The sequence below is a fragment of the Mauremys mutica genome, chromosome 2 (assembly GCF_020497125.1).
Source record: "Mauremys mutica isolate MM-2020 ecotype Southern chromosome 2, ASM2049712v1, whole genome shotgun sequence".
NCBI lineage: Eukaryota > Metazoa > Chordata > Testudines > Geoemydidae > Mauremys > Mauremys mutica.
In genome coordinates this window covers 144,365,553-144,389,538 of record NC_059073.1, presented here as the reverse complement: position 1 = coordinate 144,389,538, position 23,986 = coordinate 144,365,553, and the positions used below count along the sequence as shown (strand labels likewise).

Below are 23,986 nucleotides of genomic sequence, written 5' to 3'. Positions count from 1 at the left end.
TTTCCTGTCTCTAACCACTATGATTACATGACACCTTGAAATATATACATTTTCTGCTAAATTCTCGTCATTCTGCTAACTCACCCTCCCATTCACCCCCCCACCCCTGCCCCTGCCAGTCTTCTCTGTTCACCTGTGATGTCCTGTCTGACATCTAGTCTGTGAGCTCCTTGGGACAGGGACGGTCTTTTTTGTTATTTTCTGTGTACTGCATAGCACAATGGGGCCCTGATCCTCAGCTAGGGTTCTTAGACGCTACTACAATTGGAATAATAAACTAGGAGACATAATAATACCTAGCTCTTTTATAGTGCTTTTCATCAGTAGATCTCAAAGCACTTTATAAATATTGCAATTAAGTCAGGATGGAAAAAATGCAAAAAGTAAAGCCAGAAAATGGTCAGCAAAAAGGCACTGCATTCAGTCATAATTCAGTGACCAGAACTATGGGCTATTAACTCTACTGTTTAGTAAGAAGTAGGAAATACCATTAATTACTTACAGCACAATAACACTTTGAAAAGACAGCATTGGTATGACCTTGCTGCATTACATACGGACTCTTTCAGAGGCTAACACATCACATCTGCTCTGCTTACAAACGAAACAGTGTGTTTTCAAATTGCTGGTGTCATGGGACTTGAAAAATTAAGGCTATGTTCTTCCTGGTTTTGGTACCATTTAGAATAGTGAAGAAGAGATCACAATTGTACCTACAGGCTGCAAATGCTATATTCTTTACCATGTTTTATCAGCAGAGAATGAACCCAGGACCTTCAACCCTAAAAGCAAGGATGGCTACCATTTGAACTAGAGGAGTACCACATTTGCTATTAGCAGTAGTAGGCTCATGGACGTGGACCAGCCACTACAGGAAACACACTACACATGTCACACAAAATATAAAATAAACCAGTGGGTGGGTTTCATAAACATGCAGGATGGAGAGAAATTTGTTTAGTGTGGCTAGTACACAGGGCATAGCTCTGAGTGGTCGGATGAAATTATGCCGAATATAAGGAGAAAAGCTTTCTGACAATGAGATCTATTAGGCTGTGCATTTCCTGAAGAAAATGGTGGAAGTCCTGTTTTTTTGGGGAGGTGAGGGTGGGGGCGGGGTGGGGGGGTGGCTTGTAAAATTAGACTGGACAGAGCAGTCCAAACATCTCTAACAATTATATTGCATGGAGGATGGGTCCATCAATAGCTATTAGCCAAGACAGTCAAGGATGCAACCCCATGCTGAGTGTCCCTAAGCCAGGATACTAGGCTAGATAGACCATTGGTCTGACCCAGTGTGGCCGTTCTTATGTTCCAATTCTACAGTCAGAACGTACCTGACAAATTTGCTGATGCTGCACAAAGCAGAACAGAATCCAGCTCACTCTTCCTAAACTGCGTGGGCTGAAAGAGACCCTGGCAACAAGACTTGTGCTTCAGCAGCCCTAAGCTGCCTGAAAAGACCCTTTGTGGCCAGTGCAACCACCTATAATTTAGAGAAGCCTTTAGGCCATTCTTACGCAGCCGAGTACCAAATTGGCCCCTGGCAGCTGTGGGAATTAGGGGAGTACAAAGCCAGCTCTGGAACATCCGAGTACTGTCCCCCTGTGGTGAAGGCACAAAAGGCTATGTTAGCCTGAGTGCTACAGAGGACTAAAATTGAGTGAATAATGGTTTTTTGGGTCCGGGGCTGAATTGAATTAAAAAAAATCTGAACCAAAATGAAACTTTCAAAAGTTGTTGTCCAGTTGAAAATCTGAAAAAAATTAATTTTTCATTGAATTAAACGTTTCTATACCTCTAAATAATTTTTCCCCAGTGTTTTGATTAGTTTAGAGTCAACCAAAATGTTTTCGGTCAACATCAAATGCTTTTGTTTTCAAATTTTTCATTTCAATTTGGCAGTTTCAGGTGTTTTCACCTTTTTTTTTAAATTGGCCAAATTTGGAATTGAAACATCAGTTTGAATCAAAAAGCCAAAAGAAAACGTTTAGACTTTCAAATTTTTCTTCAACTGAAATGATTAATTGAATTCAAGCCCTGTTTTTTTAAATGAAAAACACAATTTGTTGGAAAAAAAATGATGCAAGCATTACAGAGGACTGCAGAGCCCACCTCAGGAAATCTGATCTAGCGAGAGCCCAATTCCTTTTCTTGATTGCGAGGTACAGAACAACTGGGACTTACTCGTCCTGCTGGCGTTGTCGTTCCCATTGTCGTAGCTTGCTTGCCCTCCTTCATCGGTATCTGATCGGTCCTGGCGCTCATAGAGCCTTTCATTTTCGCTGGTTTTATCCCGGCTGGAGGTGGATCTCCGTCTGCGCCTTTTCCTCCTGTAGCCCCGTGGCATTGGCACCCCGATGTAAATGGAATGGTAGTCTGCAATGGAGGAAAAAAAAAAAAAGAAACCCACCAAGGAACTTTCCATGCAGAAGCAGGGCTCTGGGTGTACAAGCCTCACGGCTTTTCACTTGTGGATAAAAGCCAGTTCTTCCATATGCTCTCCCCACCCATCAGGCCTGAAACACCAAACATTACTATCATGCTAACAAAGGTGTCTGGCTACTCCCAAACCCATCGATGCTATGAAGTCCACAAGTAGGCAGGCCCTTGGGTTCTGCATCTCTTCGGCACCCCTAGAAGCACCATAACACGCATCCCCACCGATACATCGGGGTGCAAGACTATGCCAACCCATGTTTCACCTCCACAAAGGATGCTTTTACTTATTTAGATGGAAACATGACACATTTTATCCATTTCTCCTTGAATTTTGGCATCACTTCTCTATTCCATTACTCCAAGGAATATTACCCTGCTAGGTAGTCTTCAGACCAACTGAACAGCCCTATTCTGAGACATGCTGAGTAGCTACAGCTTCCACAGACTTCAACAGGAGTTGTGGGTGCTCAACACCTTTCAGGATCAGGTGTCAGCTGTTTAGTAGGAAGTCTAAGGCAGTGGTTTTTCAACCTTCTCCACCTCTTCATCAAAGTAAAAAATGTTCATGTCCCCCTTACATTTAATATAAAAGAGTATAAAAAGGTATCTAGGATAACAATAAGTCTTATTTGTGTGTGTGCTTTGAGAAGTTGATAGAGAATACTTGACTTTGAAGAGTAAGGGTGTGTGAGGAGTGAGATTTTCTTTTCTTCCAAACAAATACGGTTTTCAATGCCTCACAACCCCTTTGGCTGTCATGACCCATGAGCTGAGAAACATTGGTCTAGTGGATAGACAGGCATTAGACTAGGACTCAGGATATCTGGGTTCAATTCACAGCTCAGCCACAGAGTCCCTGTGTGCCCATGGACATGTCACTTAGAGCTGTCCGGGGCCTTAGTTCTTCATCTATAAATGGAGATAGCACTTCCCTACCTTCCAGGAGGGTTTGGGAGAACGAATCCATTAATGATTGTGACATACTGCAGTGATAAGGGCCATATAAGTAGGTAGGCAGGCAGATCAATCGATCACTGAAGTCAATGAGAGTTTTGTCATTGGACTTCAACGGGAGCAGGATCAGCCTCCCAAGGCAAATTGTGGAACACCTGGAATTTCTCTTACCTTCTTCATCATCATCATATCTCTTCCTGGAGTTGCTGAGACCTCTCTCACTCAGTCCATCATCCTCATCCATCATGACTGAACCACTAGGGGAGAGAGCTGAGGGATTCAAGGGGGGGAAGAAAGAAAATAATTAGAACATGGCTTTTAAGAAAATATATTTTCATTTTAGATCAATCAGAGATTCTCTAGAGGGAGGCATCTGGCTCCACATCAGTGGTAAGAGACTATTAGTAAAATTGTCATCTTTTTGGGGCAGGGGCCATCCTTTAGTTTTGTGTTTGTACAGTGCCTGGCACAATGGGGCCCGATCCTTTTTCTAGATGCTCCTGCAATACAAATAAATAATAAATCAATACTGACGAAGGCTGGAGTTTCTTGCTGATCCCCTGAGGTGGTTCTGCCGGATCTGGGCTAAGACACATTGCTGGGGGGCAATGTGGAGGACGTTGCTTAATAAATGTTATTTGTGTTACAGTAGTGCCTACAGACCACAACAGAAATGGTGACTATTGTGCAAGGCATGGTACAGTCAGCTGGTGAGAGACAGTCCTTGCCCCAAGAACTTACAGCCTAAATAGACAAGACAGGCAAAGCATTGGAGAGAGGAAGGTCTGAAGACATTGTTTCATTCTGTGTTTGTACAGGGCCTAGCAAAATGGGTGGCTGGTCCATGATTGGGGCTCCTAGCTTCTACTGCAATACACATAAATAATTACAAGGGAAATATTTAATGAACAAGAGGCCTACGTTCACAGAGGTGACTGGGTTTTTAATATTATTTTTGTAAGGGAACTAGCTAGGTTAGGAGGTTTATAATGAGATACAGAAGCTATCCGAGCTGTAGGTACCTGATCCAACTGCCATTAAAGTCAAAGGAAAGGCTTCCTTTTTTATTACTCCTTATTATTTGTATTCCTGTAGCATGTAGGGACTCTATCATGGACCTGGACCCCACTATGCTAGGTGCTGTACAAACACAGAACAAAAAAACCCGGTCCTTTTGATTCTCATTGGGGCTACCCCAGGCCATACATCACCAAGTTCAAATGTGACTCATTGCAACGGGTGATTAGGTAGCAACGGCTTTTGATGTTTGTCTGGTGACTTGGGCAACATGAGGTTCTCAACTCAGTTCCTAGCAGCCATGTCACAACCACTGATCCTAACTGGCTGTCTCAACAGAAAGGCCAAGAACTAGACAGGCCGTGGAGACTGAACTACCCACTCACTCCTAGAGAGAGACACACATATATGGCAATTTCCTGCAATATCTTTGGGAGAACTCATTGTGGGCCTGGACTGTATGAAATTCCATTGGGGAGAGTGACCACAGCCCTCCAGGAACGAAGAACAGTGGCTGGAGGCGGAAGGATGATTAGGCAAATTCACTCAGGTTTTAACATGTCCATAGGGGCACCGCCACCTGGAGAGGTTCACATATACTGCTTCAAACCGGATTCTCCAGAAGCCTCCGGACAAAGGAAGGTCTTTTGGATAAACAGCCTGAGTTTAAACTAAAGGCTCTTTCAGATCCAGCCAACAGACAGGACCTTCTGTCCAAGGCAGGAGCTGGGGGGTCCCAATCCTTAGGGAAGGGTTGGAAGGACTGATACCTGTCAGATTGGAGTTTGGAGGGTGGGTGATCGCTTCAATGTTTTTTAGCATGCGTGTACATATTAAACATATATTTAATATGTTTTCTCTGTAATGCTTTCCTCTTAAAATAAAGGTGCTTGCTTAGAAAGAGCTGTGGACTAACTTGTAACTACTGGCAATTCCACTGGTCATAGGCTTTAAAGCGTATGCCAAGTGCAGATGCTGGCCTGGTTAGGAAGACTAGCTTGCTGGGAATATCACAGTTTTCAGAAGCGAAAGGCTAAAGCAGTCTAGTTGTTATAGCAGTGGGGCTGGGAGACAGGAGACCGTTTTCCCCATCTTAAAAAAAAATGATACTGACCTCCCTTTATGATGTGCTTTGAGGATGAAGAAAATATATTAAAAAAGTGATCTACAGATGCAAAGTATTATTGTCCTGCTGCTTCTCTTAAGTGGAATTTGCATTTTCATCATGCACCGACCCATTTTGGTAAATATTTGTCCTGCTTTTTATTCATAATTTTCACATATTGTCTTATTTTGAATGGAGTTTTTGTGTTTTCATCAAGAATAGTAATTAGTTTCCTAATTATCTCACCTACAGTGATTGCCCTTCACACTTGATGAAGACAAGAGGACGGTTACTAGTAGTGGCAATAAAATCAATGCCTTTCAAAGTCACTTTGAGAGTGGTCAGATAGCCAGCTCTGGGCTCTGAGTACCATCGCAAACTAATGGCCAACTCTTGTTTTCTCAACAGAAGGCATAAAACATTACCAGAGTTGATCAGTTAAAAACAAAATAAAGATTTGCAAAAGTAATAGTGAATAAAGTACTGAGTTCAGGTTGTTGAGGGAAGCGTGGTCATGTTATTCTCTATTTGCAAGCATTCGTTTAACTACCAGGTATGTCTGGAAGTGCAAAAATCTTCACAAATGATTATTTGTCCATATAGTCAGACCATTATTCCCATTTAAAAGCTGCAGTCAGCCAATCAGGAAACAGAATAACCCTGTCATTTATTATCTTATTTATATTACAGTAGCATTGAGAAGTCCCAACCAAGCTTGGGGCTCTGTTGTGATAGGTGCTGTGCAAAAGCAATATAAGAGGCAGTCCTTGTCCCACATTGGTGAATCAGGGTTTATTTACACAGTTTTTGTACTGATGTAAGTAAAATCGATAGAAAGAAACCTATTTAGTTAAACTGGTGCAACCCCTAAGGGTGGATTGGTTATACTGGTGTAAAGATGTTGCTGATGGCCTATGCGTGCACTGACTGAGGACATTCCACCTGAAGGGGCATTTCTCATGTCAGACCAGGTTACAAAACAAGGGGCCCGCTCCAAAGCCTATTGAAATCAATGGGAGTCTTCAAATCAACTTCAGGGGCTTCGGATTGGGCTCATATTGCCTGATCTTGCTGCTACTGAATTAAATGGTCCCGCTTCAATGGGAGACCCTAATGATTCCTTCTTAGAAAGCAGAGCTCTTGGTGCATTTTGGGCTGAATCCTTAGATCCAGACTTCTTCACTGTTACACAGGCAAAATGTCTATTGACTCCATGGGGAGGGGTGTGGGGGGGGAGAGGGCTGTGCTTACATAAGCGCAGCTGGATTTGATCACTGTATACGGCCAGGTCCATAAACAAGAACCCAGTCTGTCCATTGCACTTAGGGTACAAGTCAAGGGTATTTTACTAATAAAAAATAAAACGGATTCCAATTCCTAGATATGGGTGGGAGTGCTCTCTAGAGTCTCTCTCTTTTTTTTTTTTTTTTTAAATTTATGTTAGTGGGCTTGGCCCTAAAAAGTGAATGAATTTCAACCTCCTAGAACCCTACAGAAACAAACCAGCATGACAGCCCAACACACCGAGTAACCCTACAAAAACCAAGCCATTGGGCACAGCCCCATCACTCATAAGTAGCTTCACAATAATAAGCCAATGAGCCAAATATTCACTGTAACTGGAGAATAAAGACTTAGATAATAACCACACATCCCTTACAGAACACTTTTCAGCATAGGTCTCAGGGTGCCTTACAAAGGTGTGTCAGTGTCATTAGCCATAGCTGACAGATGAGGAGCTAATGTCAGAGGAGAGAACAGAATTTGGGTTTCTTGACTGCCAGCCTAGCCCTGAGCCGTTGACATACACTGCCTCCCCAGTGAAGGAACGGGGCTCAAAGAATTTTATTTAGGCCATAGAGATTAATACATGAATGTTGCCACACTGTTAATAAAAAAAAATACAATTGATTGGGTCTGATTTTCAGGACGCCGGGAGGCAAATTGCCTAGTTTGGGTATTTAGTTACCACAACTATGTGCGCCAGACTGGGTATTTGCACGTGCCAGTGTGTATCTAGCACCATTTATGTAGATAAACACTCTCTTTAGGGTATGCAATTGTGCACACAGTGAGTGCTCAAATTGCACTAGTGCAAATGTAACCTGATATCACGCCTTGACTTCATGAAACTAAAGGTTATCTCGTTATATTCCAGGATTTGAAGAGAAGATAGGAAAGTCATGTTAGAAAATGCAAAAAGAAATGTATAAAATGTGTAACAGAAAGGGTCTAACCAATAAAAATGTCAGACTAGGATTTGGGACGGGCGACTCAGCTGATAGATGGGAAGAGGACCTGAAACAATGACAGCCCCTTCCAGCGAACCCCCAAAGAAATCCCCACAATCTGAAACCAAGCAACCACATAAATAAACTTAATCCAAACCAGACCTTTTACCTTGAGAAGTGAGAACTGTCAGAGACTATGAGGTCCATAAGGGACTTGGTTATGGATATCAATTGTATATGGAAGATGATCAGATACTAGGTGATGGATGACCGTATAAAACCCTAAGGCCACTTAAAAGCTTTGGTGGCATAGCTAGGTTGGTTAGGGGTGTGATTTTTTTGTTTGTTTTGATTAACATGACCTAACTATGCCTGCAAGAGCCCCAATATATGCAGTTACACCAGAAAAAAACAGATTTTGCTGATATAAAACTTACTTTGTTTGCCAAACCAGAAAAAGCTTTACAAACCAAAAGGACTTATTTTGCTACTACAACTGCATCTACACCAGGAATTTTTTACCACTATAGTTATACCGGCAAAACTTTTAAGTGTACATAAGAATGGCCATACTGGGTCAGACCAAAGGTCCATTTAGCCCGGTGTCCTGTACTCTGACAGTGGCCAGTGGCAGGTGCCCCAGAAGGAATGAACAGAACAAGTAATCAAGTGATTTATCTCGTCGCCTATTTCCAGATTCTGGCAAACAGAGGCTAGGGACACCATCCCTGCTCATCCTGGCTAACAGCCATTGATGGACCCATCTTCCATGAAAGGATTTTTGAACGCTGTTATAGTCTTGGCCTTCACAACATCCTCTGGCAGGGAGTTCCAAGGGTTGAATGTGCGTTGTGTGAAAAAAATACTTCCTTGTGTTTGTTTTAAAGCTGCTGCCTATTAACAAGACAAGGCCAAAGACAGAAAGGAACCGGCAGAGATGGGGTGTGAAAGGAGGGCAAAGAAACAAGTGATGGGTACCTGAGATGCAGAAGGGAATGAAAAGAATGGATCAGAGGGGTAGACTTCTTATGCCATATAGTGTACGAAATAACGATCCCTTCTAAACCGAAGGTAAATCAAGTCTAATTCCATTTTGGGGTCCTCAACAAACCAGCTGAGCTTAACTTTTCTGGTCTATGACATGCAGTATGAGGATGTGCTGCCATGATGTTGTGCTCTTTCTAAATGCCTTTTTTAATAGGGACTCTTTTGAAGGGACTCATTTAGCATCTTTGCAAAGGGCCCTTGTTAACATGGTCACCAAGACTCTGGCTAAACAGGAACAGATATAGTCTGTTTGTATGCACAATTATTCTCTTGTCCTTTTCTTCTGGTTCGCTAAGAGATGGATCTGGACAAAGGTGTTTCTATGGTCTTTTCTACACTTATCGGCAATCCCTCGGGTCAAGGATGATCTTTCACACATTTTATTTTTCATGCAGCCTTTGGTGGCTGAGGAGTCCGATCCTTGAGCCACGGGCTCACTGGCAGACATTGTAAGTGGTTTTGGAAGACAGGGTTGGGCCACAATTGCTGCGTGACAATTGTCTTTCTTTTATAGCATTTTTCTGCAACCAGGGCAAGGTGGTTTTCCTCAAAAATGGACGTTCCCTCTCTGACAAGTCTTCTCCAATTATCCCTATCCTGGGCTGCTGTCTCCCAGTGTGTGGTGTCACTTATACTGACATAGCCATACCAGTCACGGATGTACAAAAAACCCTACACCCTCTAGTGACGCAGCTATGGCAACAAAACCCCTAGTGTAGATGTAGCTATGCCATTAGAAGAGTGTCTTTGTCGGCCACAGCTAGTGTTGTCAGGGAGGTGGTGTTCCTATATTGGCAGAAAAACCTCCTTCTGTTGACAGATGCTGCATCTACACTAGGCGGCTAAAACGCCGACTGTTGACATCTGATGCCCCTACACTAGGGGCCTATGCCAACACAGCTATGCTGCCATAGGCGCTGTAGTGTAGTCACAGCCTTGGACTATAAGTATACTTTAGAGAGATTCATAATTAAACATATACACATTTACTGCCCACAAAGACATTTTGGGGAATGTTGTGAACAAACGAAAAAGAGGCGTGTGACAATGGAAACTGCTTCTTGAATTTACAGACTAACGTTCTCTATCCATCAACACTACCACATTTGGAATGTTTCTACGTATCTAGATCCACACGCACACACATTCAGATATTTTCGTTAGATTCAGAGGTTTTAATCTCAATATACAGAACTTTATCTGCTTATATCTGAGCCCTGGTCTCTACACTATAAAATGTCAGTATAACTATATCACTCCAGGGTGTTGAAAAATCTACATGGATTATAAAAACCTAATCCCTGGTAATAGATAGCTTGATGGGAGGGCTTCTCCCATCGACATACCATCTCTCGGGAAGAAGTACTTAAGCTGACTAGAGAAGCTCTACCATCAGTGTAAGTAACATCTTCACTATGTGTACGTTGGTGCAGTGCTGTAAGTGTAGAAACCCCCTGAGTAGCTGCCAAGAATTTAAAAATAACATTCCCTCTCCCTCTTCCAAGCCTACAGGAGAAAAAGCAGACCAATAGTAACTGTTGATGTAGTGGGTCAATGTAACTGCTGATTATCGCATTGTTTTAAACATTTAGAGAGATTCCCACAGCAGGGGGCTGGTGCTCCTAGAATTTCTATTTTTACAATAGAAATATATAAGTGGGGGGGAATTTCCTAGCGTTTATGTGCATGAGTAGGATTTACAGACACAATGACAACAGGTACTGTAGCATTATAAAGAGAGCGCGTCTCTTTTGAGATTAAAATACATAACATCTAAATTCTCTCATATTCCACAAGAACATTCATTTAAAAAATCGTGACAACTATGTGATAGATTCTATTATAGGGTAAGAGGAAATCAAACATTACTTTTCTTAGAGGAGCTGTCATCTTATTACATACCAAATGATACAATTAAGGGTACAACAACAATAGCAGTGAAGCTGTAGCAGCAGGAGCTCTGCAACTCCGAGGATCTCGGGTATTTACTTGAGCGGCTAGCCCGTGTCACCACGACTATCATTATTCGGGCTAGCTGGATCAAAGCTAGCTTAGGTGTCTCTACACATGCTGCAGTCACACCTCTGACTGCAGTGGAGACTTACCATAAACCACGCCTTAGGTGAACTTTATTGCACACGTTATTAACCTGCACTGTTCGGACTCGCAATGTTCCATAAAAGAGCTTTAGTTTTAATAAGCAACCTTACCTTCCAATCCCCCGAAATGTTCAGAACTAAGCAGAGGGGGGTGTACAGCAGCTGATCGGCAAAAGCTCTAGGATGAAAGAAAGTCCTGGGTGCTGTAGGGTGAGGAAGCCTAGTTTGTCTTGACAGAGAAAACTACTGATGCAAGCATGGTATTGACGTCGAATGTCAAAGGCGCTGCCGCTTCCTAGTTAAAATGTGTTTTGGACAATGTTGATTGACTTTTAGAGCGGAGCAGCATCACATCACAGGACGCAAATAGATCTCAGTGGAGGATGTGACATGTGAACAAGCGAGGACCTAGCCTTGTACAGTCACAATAAACGAATGAAGGAAAAAACAGCAAGAGCATAAAAAACGAAGCCAACAAAATCTAACCTGGTCCCCTTTCTATGCTGCCCAGGGCATCCTGTCTTGGGTGCACCAGTCTTGCTCAGATTGTCAGTTCCCCCTTTTGGACAGGAACTGCCTTCATTTTGTGTTTTGTACAGTGTCAAATATGCTGTCAGCACTTAAGAAATGATCAACAGTAATAATAATGGAGCAAAGTTGTATTGCACAGGATGGTCCAATAAAACCTAAACATGAAAAGCCCCACTGAAGTCTATGGCAGCCTGATCAGATCAGGCTCATGGGCTTTTAGATAATTATAGTTACTTTTTTTAAAATAAAGAAAAAAACCCAGATAATTGCATTCCAGGCCATTTAGCAATCTCCAAATTTTGTCTTTATAGTGAAATGTTCACAAAATGAGATCTTCCACCCTAACTCCCCTCCCCCTGCCCCCAAAGAACACCACACTTTGAAAGCTAGTGTGTTTGGATGGGGGTGGGGGGGGGGGAAATTGATCTTTATTGAAATGGCATTTTGAAAAGTCAAAGATTTTGAAGGTTTCACCTGAGCATCAAACCAATTTTTGCTTAAAATGGGCCCAATTTCCACTCCCAAATGGCCTTCCAAAAGAAATAATGGAACTAACATGATATTTGCTACCATCACATTGTTCACTCTGCTTGTGTGTTGCATCCCTTCCCCACCACACTGTGTCATTCTTGTCTATTCAGATGAGAAGTTCATCAGGCAGTTATTCAGGTAAGTTCAGTTCTTTGTACAGCACCTAGCACTATGAGGTCATTGTCCATGACGGGGGCTCCTAGGCATCCAAATAATAAAAAGAAATTCAAAAGTTGAATTTTTTTGTACAAAATTGAACATATTTTGTGACACAAACACAATATGAAAACCTCAAATTTCAAGGTATTTGAGATTTCATTGAAAGTATATCAGACGGCCCGAGTTAAAACCACACATCTTTATAATTTGGAATATTGCATATAGATTAAGAGCTTGATTTTCAACTCCACCAGACAAAGCTCCCACTGAAGTCAAGGGCACTGCGAGAACTCAGGACCACTGAAAATCAGGGCTGCATGTACGCTCTTCCTAACCCGGCAAACGTTTACGCAGGTGGTTACCTTTGTGCATGCGTGTGGTCTCATTGAATGCTTCCAGTTAAGCTCATGCCTAAGGGTACGTTTACACTGCAATAAAAGACGCACGGCACGGCGGCAGCTGGCCTGGGTCAACTGATTCAGGATAGCGGGGCTAAAAATAGCAGTGTAGACGTTCGGGCTCAGAATGAGCCTGGGTTCTGAGATCCTGCGAGGGTCTCAAAGCCCAGGCTCCATTCAGAGCCTGAATGTCTACACTGCCTTTTTAGCTCCAAAGGCTGGGCCCTGTGACCCTGAGTTAGCTGAACCACACTCTGAGGATTGGTGCTGCTGGGTTTTTATTGCAGTGTAGACTGCAAGTGTCTGCAGGATCTGGCCCTTTCAATGAGGCTTCTGTTCCTACATCACTTAGATGCTGTTGAAAATCCCTTCCAGCGCTAAGGGTCTGATTCAGCAAGGTGCCGAGCATCCTCAATGGTTATAGAGTTCAATAAGGATGGAGGGCACTCAGCGCTCGAAGGATCTGGAGTTAAACAAGCAGTCATGAAGTCCAGACTCCTGAATTGCACAAATCACGGTATGAATTTTAAATTATGATGTAGGTGCAGCCATACCAACGACAGGGCCCCCGTCCTGACAGAGGAGGGCTTTCGAAAAACCAAGCTGAGAGTAACCTCTGCCTCTGCTCTCTCTGAGGCAGGAGAGCAAGCGCTGAGAATGAACTGCTGTGTCATGCAGGGCTTTGGGGCATCCACCAGCTGCTTGCAGTGGCTGTAAATCTGGCCCCACCATGATGTATGGAAAACCATTGCCCATTGACCCTTCTCTGTTTGAATGAGGACATTATCACTGCACTGACTGCACGGAGGCCTGAACCAAAACCATGGATTAGAACCACTGCCTAAGATCTGGTGTTTGTTGGGCCCATTAGAAATAGGGACCATCTGGAAATTTCAGATCAGAGCTTCGCTTTTTAACACCCTAGAGTTCTGATGTGTTCTGAGCTAGTATTTTTCATTTGGGTTTGTCTCATATGGAACCATGCATTTCCAATGGGCTTCTGTCCTAAATCCTCCACTGATCCAAGTTCTGATCTTAGTCTTGAGTTTGTTATGATCCCCCAAAGTGGGTGAGTTTCATGTGGCTTTAGGTTTTACTGCAATTACTGCACACAGCCCTGTGCTTTACACAGATACATCCATTTATATGCACACACACTGATTATCTGAGCTGTCCAGTTATATTTCACGCCTGGGCTGTTCAGATCTACTTATCCTTTTAACATGAAATATCAATAAATCTGCATCACAACTGTCAATATAATTTCTGGATAGCTGGTCACATTGGTAAGGAGAAACAGGAATGGGAAATGACATTTTGCAGCTTAAGATAATGTGATAGGGGCTTCCCCACTCCCACCTCCCCCAATTCCTTTTGGGAGATCATTCCACACACTCTTTTCCTGATATTTGGCCTTAAGCTTCTTTTGCTTTCATCCCCCTGGTGATAGTTAAACACCATCCTGCACCGTTTCACTCCCTCCTCAGCGTTTTAGCCCTTCTAACCCTTGTACACAATTTTCTTGGAATTGAAAATGAAAACGATCCATTTCTGTAGACAAAATTGCATGGTAATAGGGAATAATCCTGCATTTGCTGGGGCATGGACTTGCCTCTTACTCCTAGACACCTTTCCACCTCTACTTCCTATGGTTCTAGTATTCTAACAGCTAAAGCAGTGGGACTAGGAGCCTCTGATTCTGCCACTGACCTTGGGCAAATCAATTAACTTTTCTATACCAATCTGTAACATTTACTCACTTCACAGGTATGTTCTGAGTCTTAATTAGTTTTTCCTAAAGTGTATAGTGCCAGGGATCTCAAAACAAATTCAAGTTTACACCCCATCCCCTGTTAGTGCATCTTTAAACAGTTTGCAAATCCATCTCCCTAGAGACTCCTCCGAACATCCCAAACTTCTAACCTGCTTTGAACGGGTGCCATTGCAGAAAAACCAAACCTGGCCCCAAACTATTTCTTTACTCAACATGTGGATTCCTCCCCACCCTATGCCTGAAATTATACTGATCTGAGGTGCAAGATGGGTCCTGTATCAGTAACAGGTTTAAGGTCCAATATCATTAGTTTAAAGGGCTGGATAGCCCATAGAACAGGGGTAGGCAACCTATGGCACGCATGCCGAAGGTGGCACATGAGCTGATTTTCAGCGGCACTCACACTGCCCAGGTCCTGGCCACTGGTCTGGGGGGCTCTGCATTTTAATTTAATTTTAAATGAAGCTTCTTAAACATTTTAAAAACCTTATTTACTTTACATATAACAATAGTTTAGTTATATATTATAGACTTATAGAAAGAGACCTTCTAAAAACATTAAAATGTATTACTGGCACGCGAAACCTTAAATTAGAGTGAATAAATGAAGACTTGGCACAGCACTTCTGAAAGGCTGCCAACCCCTGCCATAGAAGAATCCTCCCTTTGCACGGCATTTGTTTCTAACCTTGGTAAATTGGAAAGCATCAGACTAACACTGACATTCTGGGTTCAGGTCATTGAAGAGTTTCATTCTTTATTTTTATATTACTGTGGCCCCTACATACTGCAAGCAAGATCAGAGCTCTATTTGCTGTAGATGCTTTACATTCAAGCTGGTCAGTAATTTTTCAGTAAAACGCTAATTTGTTTAAACCAAAACTTTTCATGAGAAAGAGTCAGTTTCAACAGTTAGGCATGCAAAAAGATTACATTTTCCCCCCCAAATTCTCAAAATACCCCATTTTGACATTTTCTAAGTGAAACATTTCAGTTTTCCAGTTCCAAATACAGTAACCTTGTTTTCACACATATGCTAATTATAGAACTTTTTTTTAAAATGGTCAAAAAATCAGACAAAATATTTTAAAATGATCAGAATGAAACATTTTGATTGAACTTTCCCTCCTCTCCCTTCAGATTTTCAGTTTGTAGACGTTTTCAAAACTTTGATTTTTGGTCCCAATTTGGGCTGGGAAAAATTTCTGAAATCTCAAAAATTTTAATGGGATAGGGAAATCATTTCCTGTCAAGCTCTCCTGTGTAGACACATAGGAAGATACAGTCTATGCCCCAAAGATTTTACAAGACAAGACGGACTAAGGGTAGGGGAAAAGAAATCTCTCCATTTTACAGATGGGAAACTGAGGCACAAGAGGGGAAGTGACTTGACCAAGGTCACACAGGGAGTCTCAGGCAGAGCTGGGAGTTGAATCCACATCTCCCAAGTCCAGTTCATTGCCTTAACCACAAGACCAGTGCATCACACCCCATTTCTAACTCCCTGCTAGCAGGGAATCTCAATCACTCAACCTCAGGTTAACCTGGCCACCTACAGTTCTTAGTCCTTGTCTATAACAAAGTGACAATATAAAACAGTTCTGCCCCCAGAGAAATTCTACATACTAAATTACCATGCAACCATTTTTATTAGTAGATTCTTTTTTAAAGCTCTGATGCTAGGATTTTGAAAGACTCCAGGGACAACTCACCTTTAGTGCCACAGAAGCTGCACCCTGTTTATGCCAAACATGGAGCTGTCCCTTTGTCTGAAGGGCCAGATTTCTCTCTGAATTGTATCTTAAGAATGGTTTAGTGAAAAGCAGAGACAGACGGTATTTTTACTGTCCACAAGATGGTACTATAGCCCCACAATTTCCTTCACCACATGCCATACAGCAATGTGCTGTTGGTGTAGTCCACATCATTACTCACTTTACCGTGTGTGTTTATCAGGCTCCATTTTTCTCTTCAGCCTTTGTGAAACCCTCACATTCCCAGCTCTCTCCAAGGGAGTCATCTCACAGCCGGGCCTCTCTCAGCATGCGCCTGAGGTGAGCGCTACTGAAAAGGTTATTCCTGAAATGTTAAGGGGAGAGGGCAAAAAAAATTGTTACGTAGCTCATAAAAATTCCTAGAAATTGTTTTTGAAACTTACTTGTCTGTGTTCTCAGGCACATACTTTCCTGAACATAATCCCATTTTTAAAAACTGTTATTATTATTATTAATCTTCACTGGGAGAAAATACCAAATTCTATAGGGCTCTTTAATCTAGCAGAAAAAGGCAGAACAAGAACCAATGTCTGGAAGCTGAAGTCAGACAAATACAAACTGGAAGCGAGGCGCACATTTATAGCGGGGAGGATGACTAACCATTGGAGCAAGATGCCAAGGAAAGTGGTGGACTCACCATCTCTTGATGTCTTCAAGTCAAGCCTGGATGCCTTTCTGGGAGATATGCTAGAGCCAAATACAAGCTTTTGGACTCAGCACAGGGGTAACTGAGTGCAGTTTAATGGCTTGGGCTATTCAGATTAGATGATCTGATTGTCCCTTCTGGCCTTAAATAATAAATTCATAGAGTTTAAGTACAAACAATGTACTCATAAAAGTGGCATCTTCATACTTAGCATATCTGCTCCCTACAAGTGCTGTGCTTCAGAGGGATGCAGGACCTTTTACACTAGCTCTGCACAGGGGTGAGTTGCTGTACTCAGCTAAGTCACTTCTGCTGATTTTAATGAGACACAGATGCTTGTCTTGTTATCCCTGTGCAGCAGCTACAGCTATGGGAGGGTCAGCTGGATTCTAAGCAGTCTCATGCATCAGCCACAGAGCAAACAGCTAGGGTCAGACTGCAGAATCTTTATCCCTGCCAAAGATGTAAGCAGCAGCAAGAACAGTGTCAGCTTTTCAGAGTCCAGGCTCTGTTTGCAGTGCTAGCCCTTAGAAAAACCATCCTTTGTCTTATATGTGAGTGAATGCAACTGGGAGAGACTAATATTTGAGCCCCTTATCTGATTCATCATAAGTTCTGGTTTCTCCTGTCCCTAACCTGATTCCTCCACCTATGAATGTGATTGCTGTGGGAACTCCACCCCACTCTCCATTCAGACACTCCTCTTAAGGCAGGGGTTCTCAGACTTTTGTACTGGTGACCCCTTTCACACAGCAAGCCCCTGAGTGCGACCCCCCCCCCTTATACATTAAAAACACTTTTTTATATATTTAACACCATTATAAATGCTGGAGGCAAAGCGGGGTTCGGGGTGGAGGCTGACAACTTGCAACCCCCCATGTAATAGCCTCGTGACCTCCTGAGGGGTCCCGACTCCCAGTTTGAGAACCCCCATCTGAAGGGCAGGGCTCTCCTGACTCTATGTAATTAACACACACTCTACTTATAATCACTATGCAGAGCTTAATAGTCCCTTCTACTTATACTGCATATTCCATCTGAAGGATTTCAAGATTTCCAGAGAGTCAGCCCTGTCCTTCTCCCATTGATGCCTCAGGAGTTTTCCCTTTGACTTTAGTGGCTTGCAGGCCTGTAACGTACACAGATAGGATCCCCATTGTCCTGGGCCCCATGTAGAATGCAGTCTGTGGCTTCACAAAGGAATGCACCATTTCCCTTCCTGACTCATTATTACATAAACTGTTACTGCCACCCCCTCCTGTTGGCTGTTATTACAGACTTATGGCTAGGTGACTGCAGGAGAGGTGAAGCAGCCAGCTGGGTTTCCCAGGGCCTGCCAGTTATTCCTGGACAAGGATACATACTCCTGTCCCACAGAGCAAAAAAGCCTTGCAGAAAGGATAGTGCCTGAAGCTATCTTTCAGAGTACCTTGTAGCTGCAACTGTGCAGGGGTGTTGCCATTCAGAGACTGATGCCCTGAAAAATCCACTCTGGGAAGGCAATACAGCTCCTTGCTTACAAATGAACTATATGGCAAATAAATGTATTTGACACACGGAGCGCACTTGGGTCCTACTGATTAAATACTCATTGCCTATGGCGCTGATTACTTACTAGACTGCACAGCAGAGAACATTTTAAAGACAGATGATGGCTATTGCCTGTACTTTATTTAAGGAAAAATAGAGTAAGCTGAACTTTCCTTCCATGGGTAATTGTTTGGACTTGGTAATTGATAGGAAAGGTGCATGCATATTTATTTCATTGTGTTTATTAGGAGGGCTTTTAATGCACATTGCAAGTAAAACAAATATTTTAAAAAATTACAGCTGAGATCTGATGGTGGAATTATTCATTGCAAATAATGGCTGTTGCAAATGTCGCTCTTTTTTTCTGCTCATGGACTCAACCTGATTTTTGCCAGCGTATCCAAGATTTGCCAGGTAGTTTGAGTGAACAATTCTCAATCTATCAGTTATTCATAAACTGTTCACTTTGTTAATTTCACTATTGCAGTGTGTGGCTGGTCACTTATGAGCTTTCGCTAGCTATTTAAACTTTTTTAAAAGTTGAGAACAACAAAAAGCACATAACAAATTTAATGAATTTTTGGATTAATATTAATTTATGCTATAATTCACAAAATTCCAAGTAACTGCTACTTGCTAGAATACTTGGCAATCCTGTAAACAACAGTGAACTGAACTTGATTGATGGATAACACAGCTGGCTGGGGAAACTGCATCTGAAGAAGTGGTTTTTTACCCACGAAAGCTTATGCCCAAATAAATCTGTTAGTCTTTAACGTGCCACTGGACTCCTCATTGTTTTTGTGGATACAAACTATCACAACTATCCCCCGATACTTGATATGTTTGTGATTTTTTAGAATTTGTAGGAAAGGTTTCCAAATTTTTTTCAAAATTTCATCAGAATTTTTCAAAAGTGGAAACATTCTGACTAGCTGGATATCATCATTCTAGTTTGACTCATCCCACCCCACGCAGGTGGGCATGGTATCACAAGGGAGCCCTTAGCTGGTTTTCCCCTCAACAAGGGTATGAGAAAGTCCAAACAGCCAGCGAAATGCTAAAGCTAAATGCTACCCCTTGTGCAGGGTCTCCTTCATTCACAGAAAAGCCAAGGCAGAACATAAACAAAACTTTCACCCCAACTTCACTGTGGGGTGAGTAGGTCAATCTTAGGCTATGTCTGCCACCTGAGTCCAGTGATTGCCTCTACAAGCTCTCTCCATGGGGTTCTCTTGGTTCCAGTCTTGGCCTCTGGGGTTAGGCCTCTTGCTCCTACTGGAGTAACAGCGTTCTCTGGAGTCAGCTGTCTGGGGAAGTCCATCCACTGGACTGTCTCCAGAGACAGCAGATGATCCTTGCCAGGTCAGGCTTCTGGGCAGCATCTGAGAGACCTCCCAGATGAGATCAGGTCCTCTTAGATACCTGCTGACCCCAGCCTTCCACTTAGGAGGCCCCCCTCTCTAGGAGCACCCTCTTACAAGCTCCCCAACCTGGTAGGTTCCCCGGGGAGCTCACCTTCTAGCTCAGACTTTTCCCGGGCACTCTCCTTCATAGGAGCCTCCCATCTCCGTACCCCTCTAATGGAGGTTGGGGAACCTTTATTAGGTCCAGTTGCTCATTTACTAATCAGCTGTCTGGGGCAGCTAATAACCCCAGGTGGGGCCTTCATAAGACAGTCATGGGCAGAGTGGGTCCTAGCTCCCCCAAAAGAGCAGATTCCCTGGGATGTTCTGATTGAGAACACAACAAAAAAACTGCAAAATGTCATCAGTGTACATTTTTTAAAATAAAAAAATGTCAATAAAAATGTGACTGGAAAATGGAAATTGGAAAATTTCAGTCATCTCTAATGGAGAGCAATTATTTTTACATTTGTGACTAAGGCTCCCATGCATGACTGACTGTATTAATGAAAAACTTACTTATTGTGATACTTTGTTCACAGCGATGCAGAATGAAGGTCTCAGATGGCTGGATTTCATTGGAATGACTTTATCTATGTATGCAGCAGCAGCTCCATTGGAGTTTCTGCGAACATTCAGGATGAAATCCTAGCCTCTTTGAAGTCAATGGCAAACCTCCCACTGGGGCCAGGATGTCACCCTCAATACTTAAGCCTCATAAACCCACTCTGAAGCAAGTGAAACACAACATACCTGTTAAATAGCTGGGGCTGCAGAGAGGTTAAGCGGTACCATTGAATCAGCAGTGGAACTGGGAACAGAAATCCTGACTTCATGTTCTGTATTATAATCACTAGACCATGCCAGCGTTCCTAATTATAGCAAAGCCTCCCCACCTTAGGGTGAAGTGAAGGGGTGGGGGGGTAATGAAAAGAAATAAGAGACTTCTCTATATGAAGATTCCCCTGTGTAAGGTGCCTACCACCAGCCATCTCCATCCTTAGGGCCATAGCTGGCTTGGTCTCCATTCAGAACACTTCTGCTATTGTTGACTGCTTATCCAAATGCAAAAATGAACACTCCAGAAAGTTGCAGCCTTTGTTAGTCATCCTGCAATTGTTATTCCCGGCCCACGCCGGGCTAATTTGAAAGATCCTGTGATGAATGTTCTAACCTTTCCCAAGCCTTGCTGAGTGAAAATGTCATAATTGTTTCCTGCCTGCCTTTAGCTCGCCAATATTTCCTTGGACTGCTCTTTCTGCCCTCTCAAACATTGTGTTTTTCCCCCCTGCAGAAGCAGTTGTGGGTACAGGCTCCCCTCCATCCTCTTCCTTTACATAACTTGGTACTGTTTTCCACCACAGATTCCACCTGAGTCCCCTCAGCTTTCTGTTGTTCAGTTTACCCTTTGCTATAGTACACCCTCTGCTTCCAGAGACTGCTGTCCTCAACAGAGGGCATGCGTAACTCACCCTAAAAGTGCATGTCCCCAGTCTAATGGCCGGTCCGCATTGGAGGTTTATGAGTCTCATCTGGGTTCTGTAAAGGAGAGAGGCTCATACATTTAGTGCTGAAGGTTCTGGGTTCAAACCCCAGTGTTGTGCCATGTTGGGTGGAAAATGGGTTTTGAACCCAAGACCTTCAGTGCCTATATGGACCAGCCATTAATAGAAGAGTAGCACAGTATGGGGAGGAGTTGACCAGCCCTCTGTGGAGAAAGAAGTGGTTCAGTACTATTTAGAAAAGCTGGACGAGCACAAGACAACGGGGCCAGATGCACTGCATCCGAAGGTGCTAAAGGAGCTGGTGGATGTGATTGCAGAACCATTGGCCATTGTCTTTGAAAACTCCTGGCGATCAGGGGAGGTCCCGGATGACTGGGGTTCCGGGGAACTACAGGCCAGTCAGCCTCACCTCAGTCCCTGGAAAAATCATGGAGCAGGTCCTCAAGGAATCAATTTTGAAGCACTTAGAGGAGAGGAAAGTGATCAGGAACAGTCAGCATGGATCCACCAAGGGCAAGTCATGCCTGACTAACCTAATTGCCTTCTATGATGAGATAACTGGCTCTGTGGATGAGGGGAAAGCAGTGGACTTTAGCAAAGCTTTTGATACGGTCTCCCACGGTATTCTTGCCAGCAAGTTAAAGAAGTATGGGCTGGATGAATGAACTATAAGGTGGATAGAAGGCTGGCTAGATCGTCGGGCTCAACAGGTAGTGATCAACGGCTCCATGTCTAGTTGGCAGCCAGTATCAAGCGGAGTGTCCCAAGGGTCAGTCCTGGGGCCGGTTTTGTTCAATATCTTCATTAATGATCTGGAGGATGACGTGACTTGCACCCTTGGCAAGTCTGCGGATGACACTAAACTGGGAGGAGTGGTAGATACACTGGAGGGTAGGGATAGGATACAGAGGGACCTAGACAAATTAGAGAATTGGGTCAAAAGAAATCTGATGAGGTTCAACAAGGACAAGTGCAGAGATGGAAGAATCCCATGCACTGCTACAGACTAGGGACCGAATGGCTAGGAAGCAGTTCTGCAGAAAAGGACCTAGGGGTTACAGTGGACGAGAAGCTGGATATGAGTCAACATTGTGCCCTAGTTGCCAAGAAGGCTAACGGCATTTTGGGCTGTATAAGCAGTGGCATTGCTAGCAGATCGAGGGACGTGATCATTCCCCTCTGTTCGGCATTGGTGAGGCCTCATCTGGAGTACTGTGTCCAGTTTTGGGCCCCTCACTGCAAGAAGGATGTGGAAAAATTTGAAAGAGTCCAGTGGAGGGCAACAAAAATGATTAGGGGACTGGAGCACATGACTTATGAGGAGAGGCTGAGGGGACTGGGATTCTTTAGTCTGGAGAAGAGAAGAATGAGGGGGGATTTGATAGCTGCTTTCAACTACCTTAAAGGGGGTTCCAAAGAGGATGGATCTAGACTGTTCTCAGTGGTACCTGATGACAGAACAAGGAGTAATGGTCTCAAGTTGCAGTGGGGGAGGGTTAGGTTGGATATTAGGAAAAACTTTTTCACTAGGAGGGTGGTGAAGCACTGAAATAGGTTACCTAGGGTAATGGAATCTCCTTCCTTAGATGTTTTTAAGGTCAGGCTTGACAAAGCCCTGGCTGGGATGATTTAGTTGGGGATTGGTCCTGCTTCGAGCAGGGGATTGGACTAGATACCTCCTGAGGTCCCTTCCAACCCTCATATTCTATGATTCTATGAAGAGAGAGATCCACTCTCACTTGGTGTGGGGTACACATGATTTTAGGAGGCAGTCTGTGTATCTAGGGTACTTATATAGTCCCCGCTGCCGTAGTATCTGAGCAGCTCACAGGCTTTAATATATTTATCCTCACAACACCGCTGAGAGGCAGGACGGCACCGTTATCCCAATGTACAGATGGGGAACTGAGGCACACAGAGGCCAAGTGGCTTGCCTAAGTTCACCCAGGGAGTCGGTGATAGAGCTGGGACTTGAACCCAGATCCTTGATTAGTTCTTTAACCCACTGGACCATCCTTCCTCTAAGTGTGGGGCTAGATCAGAGGCTGTTGCATGGGCTACAGCCCCAGCTCTGCCACTGTTATAGTACAGAATTTTTGGCAATGTTATTAACCAGACTGGAACCCTGCCAGGGCACTGAAGACAATACTTGTAACCTTATGGCTGCAGGTGTCATCCCTTACCCAGCTCAAGGGTCAAATCTGGCAGCACAATACAGCTAAAATAAAGGGAATAATTGAAAAAGATTTAAAAAAAAACCCACCTTTTCCAGGCTGCTGCCACCTGAAAGCGTCTGTGAAAGAGAAACATACCAGACACATTTGTCTCATCACGCGCAGTGTTTACACCAAGTCATCTCTCTTGACTCAGAGGTGCAACAGGGAAATTATTTTTTTACACAAGGATTATCTGCTAAGACTCACTGAACAGCAGCTGCTCGTAATGAGCGAGAACATTCCCACTGCTAAACACATCGGTGAGTAGCAAGGTGAAGTGACATCGCTAACACTGATGGGTGCCATTACTGAAATACTAAGCATCTCTCTGTTAGAGTGATGTTCTGGTGCTATAGACTCTTGAGGACTCAGTCTCCTGTCTCTAAAATCCACCCCACAAAGAGCCTGATTCAAAACCTATTGAAACCAATGGAAATCTTTCTATTGGTTTTGATGGCCTTTGCATCAGGTCCTGAATGACCTCATTGCATCCTTTCCTGCCACTCGACAGACTATTCAAACCATTGTGTGTATTTATGAATCCTGATAATTCAGGCAAAAGCCTTGGTTATGCAAAAGTCCAGTGGACACTGTAACATCTGGATTTGGGAGGGAGACTA

The 23,986-nt window shown here is 43.4% G+C and overlaps 1 protein-coding gene across 1 annotated transcript in view; it reads right to left on the bottom strand.

Moving 5' to 3' along the window:
• Positions 1–23,986, bottom strand: part of SLC4A5 (solute carrier family 4 member 5) — a 167,418-nt gene that overhangs the window by 119,243 nt on the left and 24,189 nt on the right. Inside the window, exons 2-4 of the mRNA XM_045003457.1 lie at positions 16,224–16,367; positions 3,568–3,666; positions 2,188–2,379 (exon numbers count right to left, since the gene is read on the bottom strand). Of these exons, the coding sequence (XP_044859392.1) occupies positions 2,188–2,379; positions 3,568–3,643 (268 nt within the window). The 5' untranslated portion in view covers positions 3,644–3,666; positions 16,224–16,367. The remainder of the gene's footprint in view (positions 1–2,187; positions 2,380–3,567; positions 3,667–16,223; positions 16,368–23,986) is intronic.